The 20,218-nt window shown below is 47.9% G+C and overlaps 1 protein-coding gene across 1 annotated transcript; it reads left to right on the top strand.

The window, feature by feature from the left end:
• Positions 1 to 296: 296 nt before the first annotated feature.
• etnk1 (ethanolamine kinase 1) lies at positions 297 to 14,166 on the top strand. Its single transcript, XM_056578424.1, has 8 exons — positions 297 to 566; positions 1,941 to 2,200; positions 3,526 to 3,666; positions 6,824 to 6,966; positions 10,736 to 10,819; positions 11,583 to 11,743; positions 13,199 to 13,272; positions 13,640 to 14,166. Exons 1-8 carry the CDS (start codon positions 420 to 422, stop codon positions 13,710 to 13,712), a joined length of 1,083 nt encoding a protein of 360 aa, XP_056434399.1. The 5' UTR covers positions 297 to 419; the 3' UTR covers positions 13,713 to 14,166.
• The last annotated feature ends 6,052 nt before the right edge of the window (positions 14,167 to 20,218 follow it).

The raw sequence follows: 20,218 nt of genomic DNA, 5'->3' as shown, positions 1-20,218 counted from the left end.
TTCCGCGAATTTCGCCTGCCGCTTGGTCGTGACAGCCAATCAGGCTTTACTCCCTGTAGTCCAGAGTGAACCCCAACATACGCGAACAGGCGAAAACATTCGCTTCTGGTCTGAACGCACGGTAGGGTGGGATCTCAAAGAGGCATCACCGTCCGACCAGTGTTGCCAGATTGGGCAAGCTCTCCCGCCCAATCTGGCAACGCTGGTTGAAGCGCGGAGAAGCCAGTGTTGCCAGATTGGGTGTGAAAGATGGCCCAATCTGGCAACACTGCGTCCAACACCGAGCGCTCACCCTGTCGCCGCCGCCTCTCAGTCCTCATACAGCAGCATTCCGAGCTCAAGCCAGTCGCTACACCGAGAAGCTCGACCTCTAGCTCCACCACCACCACCACTACTCCTACTCTTATCTCACCTCCACCATGGCCAACTACATCCACGTCCCCGAGGAGGCCCCCGCGGTGCCAAAGATAGACGTCACCCTGGACGAGAGCGACTACCGCTCCGGAGCCCTGCGGCTGATCCAGGAGCTGCGGCCGAACTGGAAGCCGTCGGAGGTCCAGATAAAGGTTCGGCTCACCACTGTTACTGTCAGTAATCTGCGGGGTTTTAACGCGTACGTCACCGCTGGTGATAGCTGCGTTAATGCTGCGCAATAGGAGCGCATCTGCGCATCCCTGGGCCGAATAGTGTCTGCGTCAACGGGGGGTCTGGGGTGTGAGGCCGCCTGGAACCGGCAGGCTGTCCGGTACTAGGGGACTCGGTTTATGAGTGGATTTGTGTTAATGACGTACTCAGCGGGAGACCTAAGTACGGGGATCTGGTCTTAAGACGGACATGGATCGTGTAGTCCGGGAATCTGGTCATAAGACGGGCCCGGATCGTCATAAGTCCGGGGATCTGGTCATAAGACGGACCCGGGTCCTCTCAAGTCCGGGGATCTGGTCTCTAGACGAAGCCTGATCGTCTTAAGTCTGGGGATCTGGTCTTCAGACGGACCCGGATCGTGTCGCACCCAGCGCAGATGTAGACCTGAGTTGCATCCGTGTGTGCAAAACCAAAAATACAATAACGGTATAAATATCAACATCGGGGTGTGTATGTATGATCGATACGACGTGAGCACGTCATCTGTGACGATTGACGTTTATTCATCGTTCATGAGAACATGAACGTCGATTGATACTGTTATAACCGTACGTTTCTAGAAATGACTCTGAAGGGGAGGGGCTTAAATGTGTGTGTGTGTGTGTGTGTGTGTGTGTGTGTGTGTGTGTGTGTGTGTGTGTGTGTGTGTGTGTGTGTGTGTGTGTGTGTGTGTGTGTGTGTGTGTGTGTGTGTGTGTGTGTGTGTGTGTTAATTGAGACCACAGTTAACTTTGGGGCAGAACTCGCTCCGAGCCTGTCCTGAGGTCCCGCCGTCTGTGAGGAAGCCTTCCAGGATGTTCCTCTGTTTGCATACTGGCGTTTGAATAAAGGGATAAGCAGCAGTGCTTGGCAGCGGGACTTGTTCTCAACAGATACAACCAGGCATATTTTCAATCTTGAATAATTCAAACTGCGGGTAGGATGTGGAGTTGGGTCCTTGGGGTGTACGTGTCCTGTCATTAGAAGCCAATTGTGGCGTCAATTACCATCGGGTAACCGCCCGTCAAACGCCGTGTCACTCAGGCCGTCAACACCAGAGCATTCCTCGCCGCTCAGATCGTCCCACTTCACACAACAACGTCCTCTCTGAGGGTGGCTGCTTCTCCTTCTGCCAGAGGCCGTTATGTAACGACACAACAATGGACGCCCTCTGGGCTGGCCACAGACCTAGAGAGGGAGGGGGAGGGAGAGAGAGAAAGAGCGGGAGGGAGGGAAAGGGGAGCCTTGTTCAAACGCTGGTCCGGTATGCTAACCGAGCCGAATTCTCCTCTCCTCCCTCTCCTCTCCTCTCTGCAGTTCTTCACCGACGGCATCACCAACAAGCTGATGGGCTGCTACGTGGGCGGGGTCATGAAGGACGTGGTGCTGGTGCGTATCTACGGCAACAAGACGGAGCTGCTGGTTGACCGGGAGAACGAGGTGAAGAGCTTCCGAGTGCTACAGGCCAACCGCTGCGCGCCGCGCCTCTACTGCACCTTCAACAACGGCCTGTGCTACGAGTTCCTGCAGGGCACCGCCCTTGAGCCAGAACACATCCGCACGCAGCCCGCCTTCAGGTAGCGAATCCCTCCGCCGCCGGCCGAGGTCATGTGATGTTTGTCTGGGGGGGGTGGGCGGGTCGAGGGGTGGGGGCGGGGTCGCTGGTGTTTGTAGATGCGTCGTACACACACGCAGGCTCACACGCCACCGTGCACTCAAACACACGCAGGTGGATGTTTCCCCATGAAACAGGACGGCCAGTCCCAGATAGGAAACACACAAGGACAGGAACACTGGATGGTTCTCTCTATAGGGAAGGTGGGGTCCTCTATAAAAGAAGGGGGGGGGGGGGGGTCCTCTTTAAAGGGAATGTGGGGTCCTCTCTAAAGGGAAGCCGCTGTTCCCTTGGCATCACATGAATGTGTTTCAGCGTTTGGCTTCAGTAGTTGTCAAACCGCATGTCTTTGCTGGTATCGCACCGTGAGCAGTATTTAGACGTGTTGCCCAATTTCTAGATATGTTGCCGTCTCCCGCTGTCCTAAGGGCCGTGGTGGTCATTCCACGTCAGCAGCCATCAGTCGCACTGCGTGGATAATATCGAGGAGCTCTAGCAGAATGAGGATTCACTCGTGTGGTCTTTATCAGGCCTAGCGCCTCAACGGAAGCTTGTGTGATTAGACGCCAGCTAACGTTTACTGCCCCAACCTGCTGTCCCTCCCTCCACATACCATGGTAGGCCCAGCTGACTCTGACTGGAGATTATTCATTAACCTCCTGACTCACGGATCACCCTGGGTGGATGGGTGCTGTGTTCAATGACGCGGGTCATGGCTTACATTATCTCCTCATAACTGACCTATTTTATTGTATCGCAATTAAGTGTTTCTTCCATTGCGTCACCACAACATGTCTTGTCATAGCTAACCCTATGTATTACATCGTATAACAATAGCTAATCATATCTCTGACAAAATACGGTACCCCTTACATATCTCTAACATTGTGTCACCATAATTTATCTCTCACATCACCATAGCTCATCAAATCTTCCACGTTACGTCTCCATAAGTAACAGTATCTCATAACTGACCAGATCTCTTTAAGTATGTCACCATAACATAATATATCGTACCATAACTAATAACTTATGTCTCTAAACCTTGTCCTTTGAATTGTATCCCCATAATCTAGTTATTGCATTATATCACCAAAATTAACCCATACCTCTTACAATGTACGCATAACTAATCGTATCCCTTGCATTGTACACATAACTAACCCATACCTCTTCCATTGTAAACCATGTCTCTTACATTGTGTCCCCATCACTAATAGCTTGTGTCTAAACCAGGTCTCTCACATTGGGTGACTATAACTAACGGTATCTCCCCCTGTTTTCCAGGCTTATTGCCAGACAGCTGGCCAAGTACCACGCCATCCACGCCCACAACGGCTGGCAGCCGCAGTCTGACCTGTGGCTGAAGCTGGGCAGCTACTTCTCCCTGGTGCCCTCCCACTTCCAGGACCCCGAGAAGAACCGGAGGTCAGGTCCTTGTTTCTGTCAATCGCCGCTTAAAGGTGCAACGTGTAGAAGTAGTGACTCTGCTTAATCTTTAAGCAGTGAGTCACTACTTCTACACGTTGTCCTGTTAAGCCTTAAAGCGACAGCGTGTAGAAGTTGTGACTCTCTTAAAGGGCTGTGTAGAAGGTTTTTTGACTATTCGATCATCCAAAAAAGTATATAATGCTTTAGTAAATGTCGGTCCTGACTGGTCCGTAGCCCAACTTACTAAACATTTGAATTTATTTATTCATAAAACCAAATATTCTTTGTTGAAGGTCCTTCAAGCTTTTCATGATTCAGAAATGAATTCGATCTATCGAAGCAAATCCCTGTCAGAATGTTTTGAATTTTAAAAGCCACTGAATTGGCTTTTTGAATCGATACCCTTTTGAATTGTTACAATTTAAATATTACACTTTGGAATATAATAATATTGTACGACAACTTAATTTATTAGTTTTGGTTGAACCTCTATTGAAATTAAAATATGGGACTTCCAGTAGTGCCACAGTTCAAAAAACACGACTGTGCGTAAATATCTATTTATATCTCTATCTATATCTATATATATCTCTGTCACACACATACTCCTCTAACAAGCCGGTAGTCTTGGCTGTAAATGACTTCTGTTTGGACTCTGCTCTGTGACACCATGGTGACATCGTCACACACAACGTCACCATTAATCACGTGTTCCCTGGGACACGTGTGTGCTTGACGAGGCGGCCATTGACCTGAAGTGCCTCTGAAGTGCGTATGTTAGATACTCGTGTATCTAACATGCATATGCCACAGGAATCGGAGGAATCCCATTCACCGAAGTTGTGTTTTCTTCTCGGCCGACTACCATTCGTACCTTCTCTGAAAAGAGATTTAAGATTTAACGTTCGGCTCAAAAGAGGCAAATTGTTTGTGTTATCATAGCAGACAGCCAAAGCCAGCTGCTCAGAGCAAACAGATGCCTGGCACGCTGGCTCAGTCATATTGTCAACAGAACTAGGAAGAGATTGGGTGCTTTTGAAAGGGCTCCTGGGCTAGCATGCAACTTCAGTAGAACGTAGTGAAGAACATTTAAAAGAGAAGACCCCTGCCTCCGGGGTGGGGGGGCTTTTAAAGGGGACCCTGGGTCTTTGGGTCAGAGGTCCTCTTTTGTTTGTCCATTATGTGTGCTGTTTCCAAAGAGCCAAGTCCTTCTACTCAAGAAGGCGAAATAGCCCCGGTTCAGCTTTTACCGCTGTGCACAGCAAGCACTTAATATTATTGATTCAGTTAAGACTTGGAACCCTGAGCTCCTATCAGGTCTATCAGACCTCCTCAAATGGAGAGAAACAAAAGGACCGCTTTGGTGTATTGGCGAGCAGTCCTGATTCAATCTCTTTGAGAGACTAGTCTGGCTTTAGCCAGACAAAGCTAAGTCGTCGATTGCACGTTGGTCTTGGGAAGCTCTTGACATTTTCTTCAGCACAAGAGGTGTGATCAACGGGCCTAGTTCAAATGACTCTGTATGCGATTGGCTGCTTGCCGTCGCTTTCCTGTCCATTCCATTGTGTTAAACCAGCCAATAGCGCGCAAAGGGGAAAAGCCAGCTTGGTGATTGGCTCCCGCAAAAACGTATCGGAAGCAGAAAGAAATGTATTGCTCTTCTCCAGACCCTTGTGCAGGGTGATCTCAAAACGCTGGCAGAATGGGCGGGGCTACCCAGTGTAGGACTAGACCACATAAGACTGATGTTTCTGTCTCAGAGGAGAAGGCTCAGTAAACTCAGGGATTGTGTCGCTGGGGCTAATCGGTTCACTATCAGCCAAGTCTTGATGTTCTCTGCCTAGAAGCACTGTTTCTATCACCTTCTTTTATTTTTTTTACATCTTCTGCTAAGTGAAACCACTTGCTGCTCAGCTGTCTCTGGTTATTTAGTCATACAACCCCTTCTAGACTAGGGGTTCTTCCACTAGTTTTACTGAACTACCCCTCCAAGTTCCCCTTTAATAAGCTCAAAAGGGAAAAGATTTAAATGAATCTAACTTTTGTATTGGCATGTTATTTGGTGTAAACATGAACATTAAATGGTGCAAAAACATACGTTTATGAAGCTTGCGCTTCACTTATGGTGTTAACCATTCATCAGGAAGTTTTACGGACCATGTATGTTCATATATAGATTAAATGTATGGGATTAAGGTGGATTTATTACCATTTTAACCATAGAACTACAAATTCCTGAGCCCCCATGCAGTCCTTCAAAGTACCCCTAGGGGTTCGTGTACAGTGTACCCCGCTTGAGCAACACTGGGATCTTGCGCAACCGAGAGCTGGTCAGCTTATGTAACACAGTTATTGGCTTCCCCCCCTCCTCTCTGACAGTTAAACTGATGTGGAGGTGGAATGTGCAGGAAGGTGTTATTAGTCAGGGTCAACATGGCCTCACTCACATTGGGGGGAAACCTTTGAGGAAAATAACCCTTCGACTTTAATGCGCCTTCTCAGTTCTAAGGAGGTATTTTATAGGGATATGGAGTTGGTAGGGGTTAGGCTAAACGTCTGTGCAGTCACACTAGGTTTACTAGCACAAAGCACTAACAAGCTGGGTGAGAAGCCACTTCTCAGTTCTAATGAGGTATTTTAAATGGATATGTAGTTAGTCAGGGTTAAGCAAAACCTGAGCAGTAACTTTAGTTGAACTAGCGCAAAGCATTGACAATCTAGTGAGGCGTGGGTGCAGACTGATTTGTGGCTCTGAGGGCTGGCCCCTTTCGACCAACCTCAGGAAAAAGAAGAAGGAAGAGAAAACGGGAGACCTACTTTGCTGCGAGCAATGTGCAAGTAGGTCGAGCACGGAACGACCGGCTCGATGTCTCTCTGGGAGCCCGGCAGGGTGTTTGTGTCTCAGCAGGGGGAGGAGGTCTCTCGCTCGTCCGATCCCTTCAGCCCATAGTCGATGCACGTCCTTGAGTTAACTCGACAGACCGTTTTAGTATTTTTTGGCCATCTTCCAAATCCTTCTTCAGACCTTATCTGAATCGACTGTGAGCTCCTGAGAATACAAGGCTCTGCTGAACAACCCTCATTTCAACAATAATAACCCCTTCTCTCCTGTTTCCTCCTCTTCCTCCCCTCTCTCCCCCCCCCCCCCCCCCAGGCTCAGCGTGGAAGTGCCCAGTTCCAAGCAGCTTCGCCATGAGCTGGTGTGGCTTCAGCAGAGCCTGTCGGTGTTGGGCTCCCCGGTGGTGCTGTGCCACAACGACCTTCTCTGTAAAAACATCATTTACCAACAGGAGCCAGGTGAGTATACGCCGAAAGGGGTACAGGATTTCCCCCGGGCTAGCCCAGGGGCTTAGGTGATGTGTGACGCGTGTGTTGTACCGGCCGTGTTAGGAGCGGCCATTAGACGCAGGTAGGCTATTGAATGTGTAGCGCATCGCGGCCCCATTCCCCAGTCACGCAAACGGCATTGGGCGGGAGAAGTTAGAACGCCTCAGAACAGGCGGAGAGGGGTCACGTGATCTGACATGGAACACAGCCAATCGTAGGCGCCTAAAAACCGGTCCCAACGCCACGAGAGGCCATCTTGATTTGACATGATTTTTTTTTAGATGTTATTGTAACGCTGTACAAGTAAGATCCGTCCCACCCCCACCGGGCGCCGCCCCCCCCCTATCGGTGGCCCGCTCGAAGCCCGCTCTGCCGTTCTAAATCTGCCCCCCGCTGCCGTTACGTGACTCGCGGTATGGCCCGCCCACAGCCGAGCGACAGCACCCCAGCAGCCACCGCTGTGATGGGAAGCGTTCCCCGTTAGCCTCTCAGCAGAAGCACATGTTTTCTGGTTGACTTGTTGACTGGTTGTGTTGATTGTGTGAATGCTGCGGGCCCCGCCCGGTCCGCTGGAGCCAGGACTTGATGATGTGTGTAGCTCTGGGGGGGGGAGGGGTTGACGGGGTTGGGGTGGGGTGGGGGGGGGGGCATCTCACCGCTGCGTGTGTCTAGCCCTTGTCTCCTAGGGTTCAGAGGTCGGCCTGGCCTGGCCTGGCCTTGGCCTGGCCCCGTCCCCTGCGGGAGGAGAGGGGCCGGGGGCGGCGGTGGCGGCGGCGGCGGCGGCGACGGAGGAAACGCACGCCACTGCTGCTTCCCGCCGGTCGCACCCCCCCAGCCCCTCCCAACCTCTCGCTCGGCGCCTCCGCGCGGGACGAGTTTGTTTGCGGCGTGACCGTGGCTGGTGACCGTGGCGACCGTGGTTCCGTTGCGACAGCGAAGTGAAAGCCTGACGGGTCACATGTTTAGTCTTTATTCTGGTCGCCACAGACAAAGGCATCTTGACTTAAACTTTCCCTCTGGGATGATTTTTAAGCGTTGCATTATTTTGCTTTTTTGCATTTTAACCGGTGTACTTTTGCATCACTTTAACGGTGTGCAGTGATGAGCAAACAGGGACCTTTCACATTGTAGACCTCTCGTTTTACAGGAAGATAAGTCACTATTGCTATCTTTTTACATTTTCGCCATTCCTCTCCCAAGAAGCTAAAAGTTGTCGTCAATAAAAAGCCACTTTTTCCATGTGAACAGACTGAATTAAAGTACCCAATAAACCCAATAAATCAAATTTATTTCCAATTTGAAATAAATGTATACTCTGAAGATGGGATTTTCGCGATTCTGTGTCTCTCCAATGACGCCCCCCCCATGCGACACCTGAATACCGACTCCGCCCCGCGCCTGATCCTCTGGCCGTCACAGCAGACCACCACGCTATCACATAGCAGATATACTAAGCCTTAGCTTCCTTCCGGTCGGCCCACCAAACACCAGGGAGCTAGTCTACCAGAAGCAGAAGCGGCTCACACTGGGCTGCCCCCGCCAAGGCCGCTGCAAACACCATCCGTCGGTCGCGGAGATAGTGGCGTTAAAACAACAATGGTGCACATTTTTCACATGACTAAAAGCCACAGTTGAGCCTGCCAACAGGAAGCCTCTGGGATCTCTTGATTTGCATGGAAGTGGGCGGTGGGCGAGGTCAACCAGTGGACCAATGAGAGGGGAGCATTGAAGGGGTGTGTTGTCGGAGAAGGGGAAGTGTGTCTGCCGTCTGAGTGAATGTAAACAGAGCCGTCTACGGCTAGCATTTCTCGTTGGTTTTAGGACACATTGCGGGCAGCAACTGGATCAAACCGAATGAGTGTGTTGATAGAGAGAGAGAGAGAGAGAGAGAGAGAGAGAGTGAGTGTGTGTGAGAGAGAGAGGATGTGTGACAGATATGTCTGCCCCAACCTTTTCGTCTGCTGCACAGGGGGCAATAGCCACCGTCCGGAGGTGTTGAGTTGTGTCCCGCTAGGACCTACACGCCAGCTGGTAACACACCTCAACGTCTTCTACCGTAGACAACAGCTCTGAACGACTGTACACACCAAGGCTAGGCCAAATTCACCCCAAGCCTACAGCCATGAGACAGATAGACGACAACAGAGTTATCCAAAGCACTGATAAATGTTGTAGCGTGGCAACTTTATTCCAGTGGCCCAAGGTTGTGAATGACTGGATGAAGTTTGGCGAGAGTAAAGATTTGAATTTTGAGGTCCATCTTCTTCTTCTTCTTCTTCTTCTCCGGTCGTTGGGACTGATTTCCTTCATCTCATCTCCCCTGCTCATGTCACCAGACTTAGTGGGCTGCAAAGCGTACTTGGACAGCAATACCCTGAGCTTTAAGCTAACACTGCTATCAGTAAAGGCCCAGGGCTAGCTTATCTTTGTGTACTCTTGGGCTTTATAACCAGCCCAAGAGTACACATTGTCTATAGGTTTGCTTTAAGCGTTGCTATTTAAATGCTTTAAAGAGGAACAACTGTTATTTTGAAAGGATCACGTCGTCAGACATATTGACGTATTGCTGTTCAATTACTCACTGCTGTGGATCCCTTTAGTTTGTTACCACATTCATTCTCCTCCTCCCTTGTTCCTCCTGTCCAACACTGGCCTCCTCTGCATGATCTAGCACCTCCCCCTCCTCACCAAACCCACACTAACGTCAAACCCACACTAACATCAATCCTGCCCACATTGCACAAAGCGTCCTTGAGTTTGAAAGGCGCTATAGCAATTGAATTTATTATTATTATTATTATTATTATTAATCCCACACTAACTTCAACCCAACAAGACCATCCTTGAACATTAGCCCCTCACTAACGTTCTAGAACATTAATCCCACACTAACATCCTGGAACATCAACCCCAAACTAACGTTCTAGAACATCAATCCCAGACTAACATCCTGGAAACGAACCCACCTACTAACATCGTAGAACACCAAACACTACTCTCTTTCTATAACATCAATCCCACACTAACTTTCTATAACATCAATCCCACACTAACTTTCTATAACATCAATCCCCCACCACTAACATTCTACCGTCATAACTAGCTAGTTATCATTTACTGGCTATTTAGTAATAGCTAGTTTTTTACTGTGAACTTAAAAATGGGTTTCCCCTCTTCTGATCACATGTCTACCTGGTTGGTTGTATTCCCTCATCTGAACATAAAGTAGAGCTGTTACCTTACCTAAGCTAAAGAAGCCATGTTTCAATGCTGATACACCACCCCCACATGCATGTCTGTAGCGGACCACCAGGGAGCGTCCCTGCACACCCAGACACACCCCCCCCCCCCCCCCCCCCCCCCCCCACCCCCCCCCCCCCCCCCCCCCCCCCCCCCCCCACTCCCCCCCCACACCCCCCCCCCCCCCCTCTCCGCTCACCTGCCGTCGCCCACATGAGTCCACCCCTGGTGGTCTGGACGCTGTGCTCCTCCGCCCAGTACAACCTGCTTGCTCCCTTTTTTTTTTTTTTTTCTTGTAATCTACCTCAAAATCCAACCTCTTACTCATCGCATTGAAGCACCTAAACAGACATTCAGACAAAAGCCAATGTAAGATTAAAAAAAGAAAGATTCTGACTAATCAGCAGAGCAACCCAAAAAGAAAAAAAGGCATTAAAAACAGCATCTTTCTGACCTGCCGTCTCTTCCTCCCTCTAAACAAGCTGTGTTATCTTTTCAGACAGCGTAAAGTTCATTGACTACGAGTATGCCGGGTACAATTACCAAGCGTACGACATTGGAAACCACTTCAACGAGTTTGCCGGTAGGTGCTGAGTGGGCTTTACTTCTACACGCTTCAGGCCTATGGGGTGTGCAAAGGGTCAAAGCAAGCCAATAAGAGTTCAACATGCTACCCCTCACATTCAATCATATGCTAATACATTCCAACATGCTAACATTCAACACGCTAATATATTACAACATGCTAATATCATTCAACATGCTTATATATTTCAAAATGTAAAAATATTTAAACATGCTTATATATTTCAACATGTTAACATCATTCCACATGCTAATATATTACAACATGTTAATATCATTCAACATGCTAACCTATTTCAACTCGCTAAAATATTTCAACACTAATACATTTCAACATGCTTACCTATTTGAACATGCTAACACATTGCAACACGCAAATGCACATTTGAGAATAAAATGGTGGAAAGAATATATGACCCTTCAATGTCTGACTGCATTCCAACAACCACCGTAGAGGTTGAACAAGCAAGTCAATAAGCTTTTAACATTCTAACGTAGTTCCACACGCTAGCATATGAACACGCTAACATATGAACACGCTAACATCATTCAACACCCTGATGCACATTTGAGAATAAAAGGGTGTAAACAATATATGACCCTTCAATGCAACTGCATTCCAACTTCCAACGTAGTGGTTGACCTATTCCGACAAGTAGGTCAACCACACGTTGACCTACTCGCGCACTTCCGTCCACATCTTATGACAGAACTAATGCCGTGTCCTGGGCCGGGGTGCGTTTTATTTGCGTCCGCTGCAGGCCTGAATGAGGTGGACTATAGCCACTACCCGGACAAGAGCCTACAGCAGGAGTGGCTGCGGGCCTACCTGGAGGCCTACAAGGAGCACAAAGGCCAGGGCGGCCCGGTGACCGACAGAGAGGTGGAGGTGCTCTACGTCCAGGTCCAACGCTTACCCTGTGTAGAGGCCGGAGGCCCAACCTCAAAGTCTAACCCCGACATGGGCCATTGGTTAACGATCCTAGCCCGACATGGGCCATTGGTTAACGATCCTAGCCCGACATGGTCCATTGGTTAACGATCCTAGCCCTCCGACATGGTCCATTGGTTAACGATCCTAGCCCGACATGGGCCATTGGTTAACGATCCTAGCCCGACATGGTCCATTGGTTAAGGTGTTTTAGATCTAGGAGAGACTTTGATATCGACTATCTAACCCCAGGGTGGTCCATTAGTTAAGGTGTATTAGCTTTAGGAGAGACTTTGATATCAACTATCTTACCCCGACATGGTCTATTGGTTAACGATCTTAACGCGACAAGGTCCATTGGTTAAGGTGTTTTAGATCTAGGAGTGCGTCTTACAGTGGCCACCTAGATCTCCTAGCGGCCAGTATAAGCTGAGCAGCTGGAGCTAGTATTCAAGTTATTCACGCTACTGGTTTTAGACGACTGCAAACCCGTTGTTGAGCTGTTTGAGGTGGGTGGGAGTGGAGTCACCTGATGACCTGTTTATTGTCAGTTTCCTGGGTAACTGCGGCCGGGGGGGTCGGAGGGCGTGTTGTCGGTAGTAACCAGGAGAAGCTCAGGTTGTTGACCCAACAAACAAAGCGTGCTGGGTCCTCCCTGATCCATTGCCAGACCACCGGGCCCCGTGGGGCCTACTGTAGTCTCGTCACCACAGAGCAGCGTCTGATGGCCTGGCCACGCCCCCTGGCCACACCCCTTTTTACCGGCTCCAGGAGAGGTGGGGGGGGGGGGGGGGCAGGGGGACCTAGACCCGTTTAACAACACAGTTTGCTCATAAATGCAAAGTTTTTTGAACAGTCCCCTAGAAATATGTACTTTAGGCACTAATATGGCGTTGTTGTATATGGGAATTGGGTTAACCTAGTGATTGTTAGTGCTTGGCACTTGGTTCTATTGACATCCATAGTGTACCGACAGCGATATATCGTTGTTTCTTTTATTCTGAAAATTTTACTTATTTTAGGTCGCTTTGGATAAAAAGGCCCTAAATGTAGGGCTATGCTCTGCTGGGTTTCATGTGTTCATCAGTGCTGAGGAACTGCAGAGCAATCTGATCCCAGAGTGAAACCGATTGTAACTCTTCCCAGTACAGGCTGAAGCCAGGTGTTTCTGGGTGTTTGTCCGTGTTTTGTCCACTGGGAAAGAGTCCTATAATGTGTTTACTGTGTCATGTGATTGGTTTCATTGCCCGAGGCTTTTTCGATAACCTGTTTTTCATTGCTGAGCCTACTGCATGTGAGCATTATGGTCTGTTGTGAAGATGTTGACGGCAACCTGGCGATTCTCCCTGTTTTTTTTCCCCCATACACCCTCCTCTCCCTCTTCTCTCTCTCTCTCTGTCTGTCTGTCTGTCTGTCTGTCTCTCTCTCCCCTCTCTCTCTCTGCAGGCATCTCACTATTTCTGGGGTCTGTGGGCTCTCATTCAGGCCAGTTTTTCAACCATCGACTTCGACTTTCTGGGGTAAGTGTGTACATGTGTGTTTGTGGTACACGTTGTGTAATGCTGTGCATATGTTTGTTTGTTTGGGGTAGTTGTTGTGTTTGTGTGTTTGGGGTAGGTGTTGTCTTTGTGTGTCTGGGGTATGTGCGCGTACGTGTTGTGGTTTGGGTAGCTGTTGTGTTTGTGTTTTTGGGGTATGTGTTGTGTATGTGTGTGTACATGTGTGTTTGGGGTACGTGTTGTACATGTGTTATGTTTGTGTGTTTGTAGTAGGTGTTGTCTTTGTGTGTAAGGAGGATCATGCTTCAAAGACCCCTCTGGTGAGAGTCCTCATTTGTGAGTGCATCTGTATGTCTGACCCCAGCTCTCCTGTACTACCGTCTCTCAGGTACGCCGTGCTGCGCTTCGACCAGTACTACAAGATGAAACCAGAAGCCATGGCCCTCCAGTTCCCAGAATAGAAACCTACCGCTGGACTCCGCCCCCTCATCCGACATTACTCCTCCTTCTACTCCTCCTCCTCCTCCACCCTCTGTCCATCTCTGGCTCTGGTTCGCATCGTGGCTCCAGTCTGCCCCCTAGTGGTGGTTAGATAGAAAGGCGGTCAGCCCGGCTGTAGAGCTGTAGGCTCCCCTCAGCCCCGGCCAAGGGGTCCTGTCTGCGAGGACCGGTCTGACTGGAACCCAGTGTGACGGGGGTCTCCACCGCGCTACGTCCACACCCGGCTCAGTCTGTCTCGCCCATGATCCGCTCACCAACATACTCCTGTTAGCGGGCGGGCGGGCGACCGCCACCCCCCCCCCCCCCCACCCCCGACCTACCGACTGATGACCAAACAAGTTACCACGGAGACCGTCGCACTTCTGTTTGTCTGTGAAGTGGAGCCCCGCCCCAAAACAGAACGGCACAGGGATGGGGGTGGGGGGTGGGGTGTGGGGTGGGGGGGGAAGCGCACTTCCATGCCACTTCCTGTCCCTCGACGTTGAAGGGAAAGAAAAAAAAAACATGAAAGATTTAAAAGCACTTGCTCTCTCTCTCTCATGCCCCCTCGCTGCCCTCTCCTCCCGCTCTTGAGATGCAATACTTTTTCCTAAGTCGTAGTTTGGTGGCGGTTCCGATGAGGAAACCGGGATTTCGACACCAAAGTTCTCCCCCCCCCCCCCAAAAAAAAAGCAGGTGTTTGTTTACTCCCCCGATCCCTTCTCGACGAATCAGAACAGACCCCCCGACTCGTGTCCGCGCTGACACTGGTTGTGGGGGTGGTGCCGCGTGCGGGAGGGGGGGGGGGGAGTTGTCATGGAAACCTATCGGGAGCACTGAAACCGTAGCGTGTCATTGGCGTGTGGGGGGTTTCCTGTCTCACCATCATTCCCCCCCCTCCCCCACCCAAGACACAAGAAATGTCAGGTCTCCCCTGACGACGCTCACACCTCCATCTTGTTTGTCAGATAGCTGCGTCTTCTCCTTTGTGTTATCGTTTTTTTAGAATCGTTGACCTACAAGGTCACCGCACTGGGCGACGAGAAGGTCACAGCGTGAACCCCAAAACAGAAGAGAACAGAGCAAGGCATCCTGGGAACCCGGGAGGGAAACGTGCATCTAAAGATTCCTCCGGAAGCTCCAGCCCAAGATGGCCGACTTCTTCAACTTCCAGTACAAGATACATCATATTTAAGTATTTGAAGACCAGCTGAATTGTGATACTTTCGTTTTTTTTATATTCTCTTTGCTGCTCATCCTGTAGAAACATGTTCCCAATAACATTAAGTCAAATCCAGTGAAGAAGTCAAAAGAAAATGCAACTTTCAGCATAACATGTGCATCATAGTGTGACTCACTTCAGCTTTGAGTTGTGTTTGACTGAGTTAAGCCGCAGCTCTGCTATTATGGGATGGTCACGTTTAGCAATATTAGGGAAGTTTTCACCAAAGTGCTGATACCTTTCATTTTTGCTTGTACATAATGCACATTGTATTTTTCACTCCTAAGAAAGAAATCCTTTCTTTGGTTTTTATTTTGTTAGTGTTTTTTTTATAAAAGAGTAGGCACGGTGGATAGGGGGGTGAATGACCTGAACGCACATTTATTGTGGTGAAAGTAAGAGAAATTAATGAATAGAGGTAGCTCCACTTTGAAAGTCTTGAATGTTGTTCCAGTCCAAATATGAGTAAAAACATTTGATTTGAATCCCCACGGACCCCCGGTAGGTGGGTGGTTCCCTGGTCTTTGAAAGCGGGGGTACGTATGTGTCTTGGGCTGCCAATTCTGGGCTCTCAACACTGGAAAATGTAGAAATGGCCAGAAACATGAGACCTCTGTCCCACCTTGCTCAATATCTGTTTCTATGGTTCTGGGAGGTTTGTTTCAGGGCGAGGTCAAGTCAATGTAAAATAGGGGTGGGAATAATAATCGATTCTTCGATGCATCGCGATTCTCTCTAGAACGATTCCGCCTCGATGCAGATAAATTAATAATCGGAATTAAAAAAAATATATATATTTGTTCGCCTGCTGCAACATTCTGTTCGCCAGAGAGGGATCATTTTAGTAATTTTAAAATTATTTAATTTATCTTCTGTGTATTGGCCAATCTGATTAGTCTTGACACGATTTCGATTCAGCCTACGCATGCACGCAAACTCACAGCCAGACACGAGAACTCCTTCTAATTCAAGAGCATCTTTTTCTTTAATGACATAGAAAAGAAAGATTCGAAAGAAAATAAAACTGAAACCTATTTTTTACATAGCGTACTTCCATATTGTGTTGTAATGCAAGCTGCATTGATTATTGCATTGTTCATAGAAAGTCATATTTGTGACAAAAGCCTTTTCTCTAATAAAATATGAGAGAAGTTCATCTGTTGATGTCTTTAATGATCATCACAAAAGTAGGAAGTGATTAGCAAACTCTTGAGTAGCAAACTCAGATGTATATATATATTTTTGAAAATCACGCATGGAAATGCGTGATTTTCATGCGTGATGCGGACAAAATTGTTGCATCGAGATGCATCGATAATCGTTTTAGAATTGAATCGTTGACCTCATAATCGGAATCTAATCGAATCGTGAGGTGCCAAGAGATTCCCACCCCTAATGTAAAAGGTGTTTTGGGAGATTGTTCTTTTGTGTTAATGATAAGACCTTTTCAAGGAGGTCCTACTTTACTGAAACAGAGTGTATGTCTTCATATTTTAACTAGCCTATGTTTCCATGGCCCTTGATTTTTTGTCTAAATACAAAACCACTGTAAATGTCTCCACGCTCCGAATGTGTGTATTTAACATTGTATAGTAATGTGATCTCTTCCCTGGCTACTGTAACATATGTACAGTAAGAACGACATGTAATACCTTGCTTGTGTCCAATGTGAATGAATGTACATAGAAGATGCCTATTATGCCTATGTTTTTCTTAAATGTATTAAAGTGAATAGTTACATGCGGTTTGACTGTGAAATACAATTGTATCATTTCAATACTGTAGACATACTTTAAAAGAATAAAGTCTATTTACTCTTACAGGTCAGTTGTATTATTTAAATTGAATGCATTGTTTTCTGGTTGCATTGGTAAACTATAAATGTTAAAGTCGAGACCAGCCAATAGATGGCGCCACAAACCACAGAAGGGCAAGCCAAGGTTCCAACAATATCTGCAGCACAAACGTGTTTCTACTTATTTTCGTTTTTTAAGATATACATACACTTTCCTGCCAACGTTGTAAACGTGTAGTTTATTTGTATTGTTTATTTAATTGCATAATCAAAAGGCCGATGCTTGTATGTTTTATGCCAAAGGCCAGAGGTAATTAGGGATCCGATGAAACTGCCAGGCCTATATGTTAATTTGTCTTTTTATATATTGCTATCTTCCAAACCTTGAAAGGGGAGTCAATGGAAAGGTCTTCACCATTTAAATAAAGGCCAATACTTATTTTTTTTAATAGTAGGCAAAGGCTTACGTTGGTTCTGGCCCAATTGTTTCCAGGCCCTCATCTTCTAAACATCAGCCCTGATTGGATATTAGACGCATGGTTTCATAACCCGCAGACGGATGTTTTCAAAGGTTTTCCAGACCATTTGTCTCCTTAAAGAAGTTTTCAAGCGAGAGGGAGAAAGATGTGTTTGCATTCTCCTCAGGAACCCCCCCCCCCCCCCCTGCATCTTGGCTGCCGAATACGGGCACTGAGCATCGTCTTATTCGTTCAGACAATTACAACAGTATTATCTTACTGGCGGACTGTAATTCAATTAGCCCCCCTCCTCCATCTCCCCTCCCTGCGGCCTCATCCCTGATAATATACACAATAATTACCGGAATCCAATATCTCCCGCTGCGTGATTCCAATTGTTTTATTCCCGCATTAAAAGGTCATAGAAGCCCCTTCAACAGCTGGGAGTTTGCCAGTAACGTGACTCCATGGAGGATGAGAAAAATAAAACACGCCGACAGGATTTAACGGTGAAATCCGGGTCTCGGATTCAATAAGAAGTGCCTAATGTTATAACTTATTTAACTTAACAACACATAATCAATATCTTATTGATAACTTAAAAATGTCCATTTTTATTTTACCAAGGCAACCCGAGCGGCCGCACATGCCCAGGTCGTTTTACCAATTAGGGCCCGGCTGCGCTCAAATGTTCACCTGTGTCTGTTTGGTTCAGTTCAGTACATCCGCTTGGTTTCCCAACGTCTCCAACATACGGTAATACGGTAACGCTTTTCGAAGTAGAACGGACTACTATATCTGGACCTGCTGTGAGTAGAACATTGTTTTTTTCTAGAACTGTTGATATATTTAAAATAATGACATTCCTGAAAGTAATGTCGGACTCGGCGCAGGTACAACCACACGGGAGTCCGGTTTTGAACGTATAGGCCTACTGCAGTTCTCTCCCCCTACGCCGCACGACCTCGAACTGCCTTTTTATCCACAACACCACATAACTCACAACCAAATAAGGTCTTATCCCAGCGCCCTAAACATCTTGGTGGTGGTGCCCCATTTCCCCAAAATCCACCTTCACCTATAGCACAGTACAGTCATAACTGCACCTTTTATGCAATAAAAGTAAAAAATCTATTTGTCAAAATGTAATGAACAGGTTTCTCAGGTTAAAGTATTTTGTGTTGGAAGATTGAGGATCACTTCAACTATAGATATTTTTTAAATGATCTTAAAATTAAGAACTGGAAATTAAAACTTGTATTAAGTCAGTTGCTCTTGAAAGTTGGGAGTCGATCGGTGCCAACGAATGTGGAAAGGAATGCATGAATAATCAAACTGAAGTGACCTAATTTCCCACCGTCTTCAGTGATTCAGTTGAGCTCTTAAACTTATCTACCTGTTGCACTCCTTTACAGGTCAAGAAGGAGAAACTGTGATTCTGTGAGTATCAAAATTTCAACATGAAGAAGAAACTGCGAACTGTAAGTCCTTATTTCATCTTTAAATGTTGGGGCATCATTTTTGCCTCGTGGTTGGTTGAGGTTGATGGGGGTTGTTTAGGTGGATTTGAATAGTCTGTGTTTTTGTTGGTACATGGGCTTATTCAGTGTTTGGTTTTAACAAGTTTTGAGTGCTGTGTTGCAGTATAGGTTCCAAGTGAAGTTTGTAAGAACAGTTGGATTTCTCAGAGTACAGCCAAAACGTTCTCCAGGGTTGTATTCTGATTGGTTTTCTGCCCACCTTCCTACTACTTTCCTGAAATTTGCATCTATATCACATGTGTTTTCTCTTGCTGATGGTGGGATTGTTTGAGTGATCAGCGATGCATGCTAAGGTTCTGTGCTGTCCGAAGTCTACAGTTCTGTAGACGTGCCCCCTCAGGATGAACCAAGTGTTTAAGAGGCCGTTGTAACATCAGTTACATGAATTGGAATGTCCTTCAAGATAGTGACTGGGACTCCCCCAAGGAGAAACATCAGGGTCAAGATGTTGGGGTTCTTCATCTAAGAAACTAGAACACGACCTTGGTCCTGCACCAGAGAACCATGGATCACATTTCAACGTTCCCAGCCATACATCTTGAAGCCATAGCGTCGGTTTCTCTACCTCCCCACCTGGAGGAGAGCACAACTTCAGTTCAGACAGGGTCTTGGTTTGGATTTCTCCAGGATGGTTTCTGATTTGAGGTGGCTCAACTTTCAGGGCCCTCGGGGCTAACCTATAACCCTGCAGTTCAGCCTGAGGAATGCTAGCATCTGAGCCTTCAAGGCGCTCATCTGCCTGCTGCTCAGATGGGATGATGAGGATCCTGCTGTGAAAGACCTACCAACCAAACCCTCGGTGGTCCTTCTCACAACTTGCATCAAATCCTGTCCCTGTCCTCAGGCCTATCCAAGTGGGGCGCTTTGAATCTGAAGGAGCTCCAAGAAAAGAACCTGCCCCCCCCCCCCCCCCCCCCCCCCCCCTCAGTCAAGCTTCAAATCCACACACATGTTGAGGTGGACCTCCACACAGTGACGGTTGCTGCGTGCCGCCAGAGCCTTGTTCCTCATCGGTTCTCATTCTCCTCGAGCTGTCCGTGGTGTCCGACACCTTGAATCAACAGATTCTCCCTGCCACTCTTGCTGAACTCAACATTGCTGACTCTACCTGACGGGTCCTATGGAATTGCTCCTTGTCCAATCCCTGCACCCTCGACACTGTTGTCCTTCAAGGCGCTGTACTGGGGCCCCTTCTCTTCTCCCTATATACTAGATCATTGGGCTCTGTGATCTACCCCACCCCGGACCCCACCCTCATTGCAACATGCATCTCAGAATGGCAGACATCAGTGCTTGGATCACGGCCCATCACCTGAAGCTTAACCACGACAAGACTGCGCTCCTCCTTGTGTCAGGGACCGGCACAACTGTGGGTCGGTGAGTTCACCATGGAATACTCACATGGAGTCGGACATACTCCCGCCTCAACTACTGCAACTCGCTCCTGACTGGAATACCTGCCTCCACTGTC

Source organism: Gadus chalcogrammus, chromosome 19 (genome assembly GCF_026213295.1).
Source record: "Gadus chalcogrammus isolate NIFS_2021 chromosome 19, NIFS_Gcha_1.0, whole genome shotgun sequence".
In the NCBI taxonomy this organism is placed as follows: Eukaryota; Metazoa; Chordata; class Actinopteri; order Gadiformes; family Gadidae; genus Gadus; species Gadus chalcogrammus.
The sequence above is the reverse complement of the archived record's forward strand: the minus strand, read 5'-3'. Positions and strand labels throughout refer to the sequence as shown.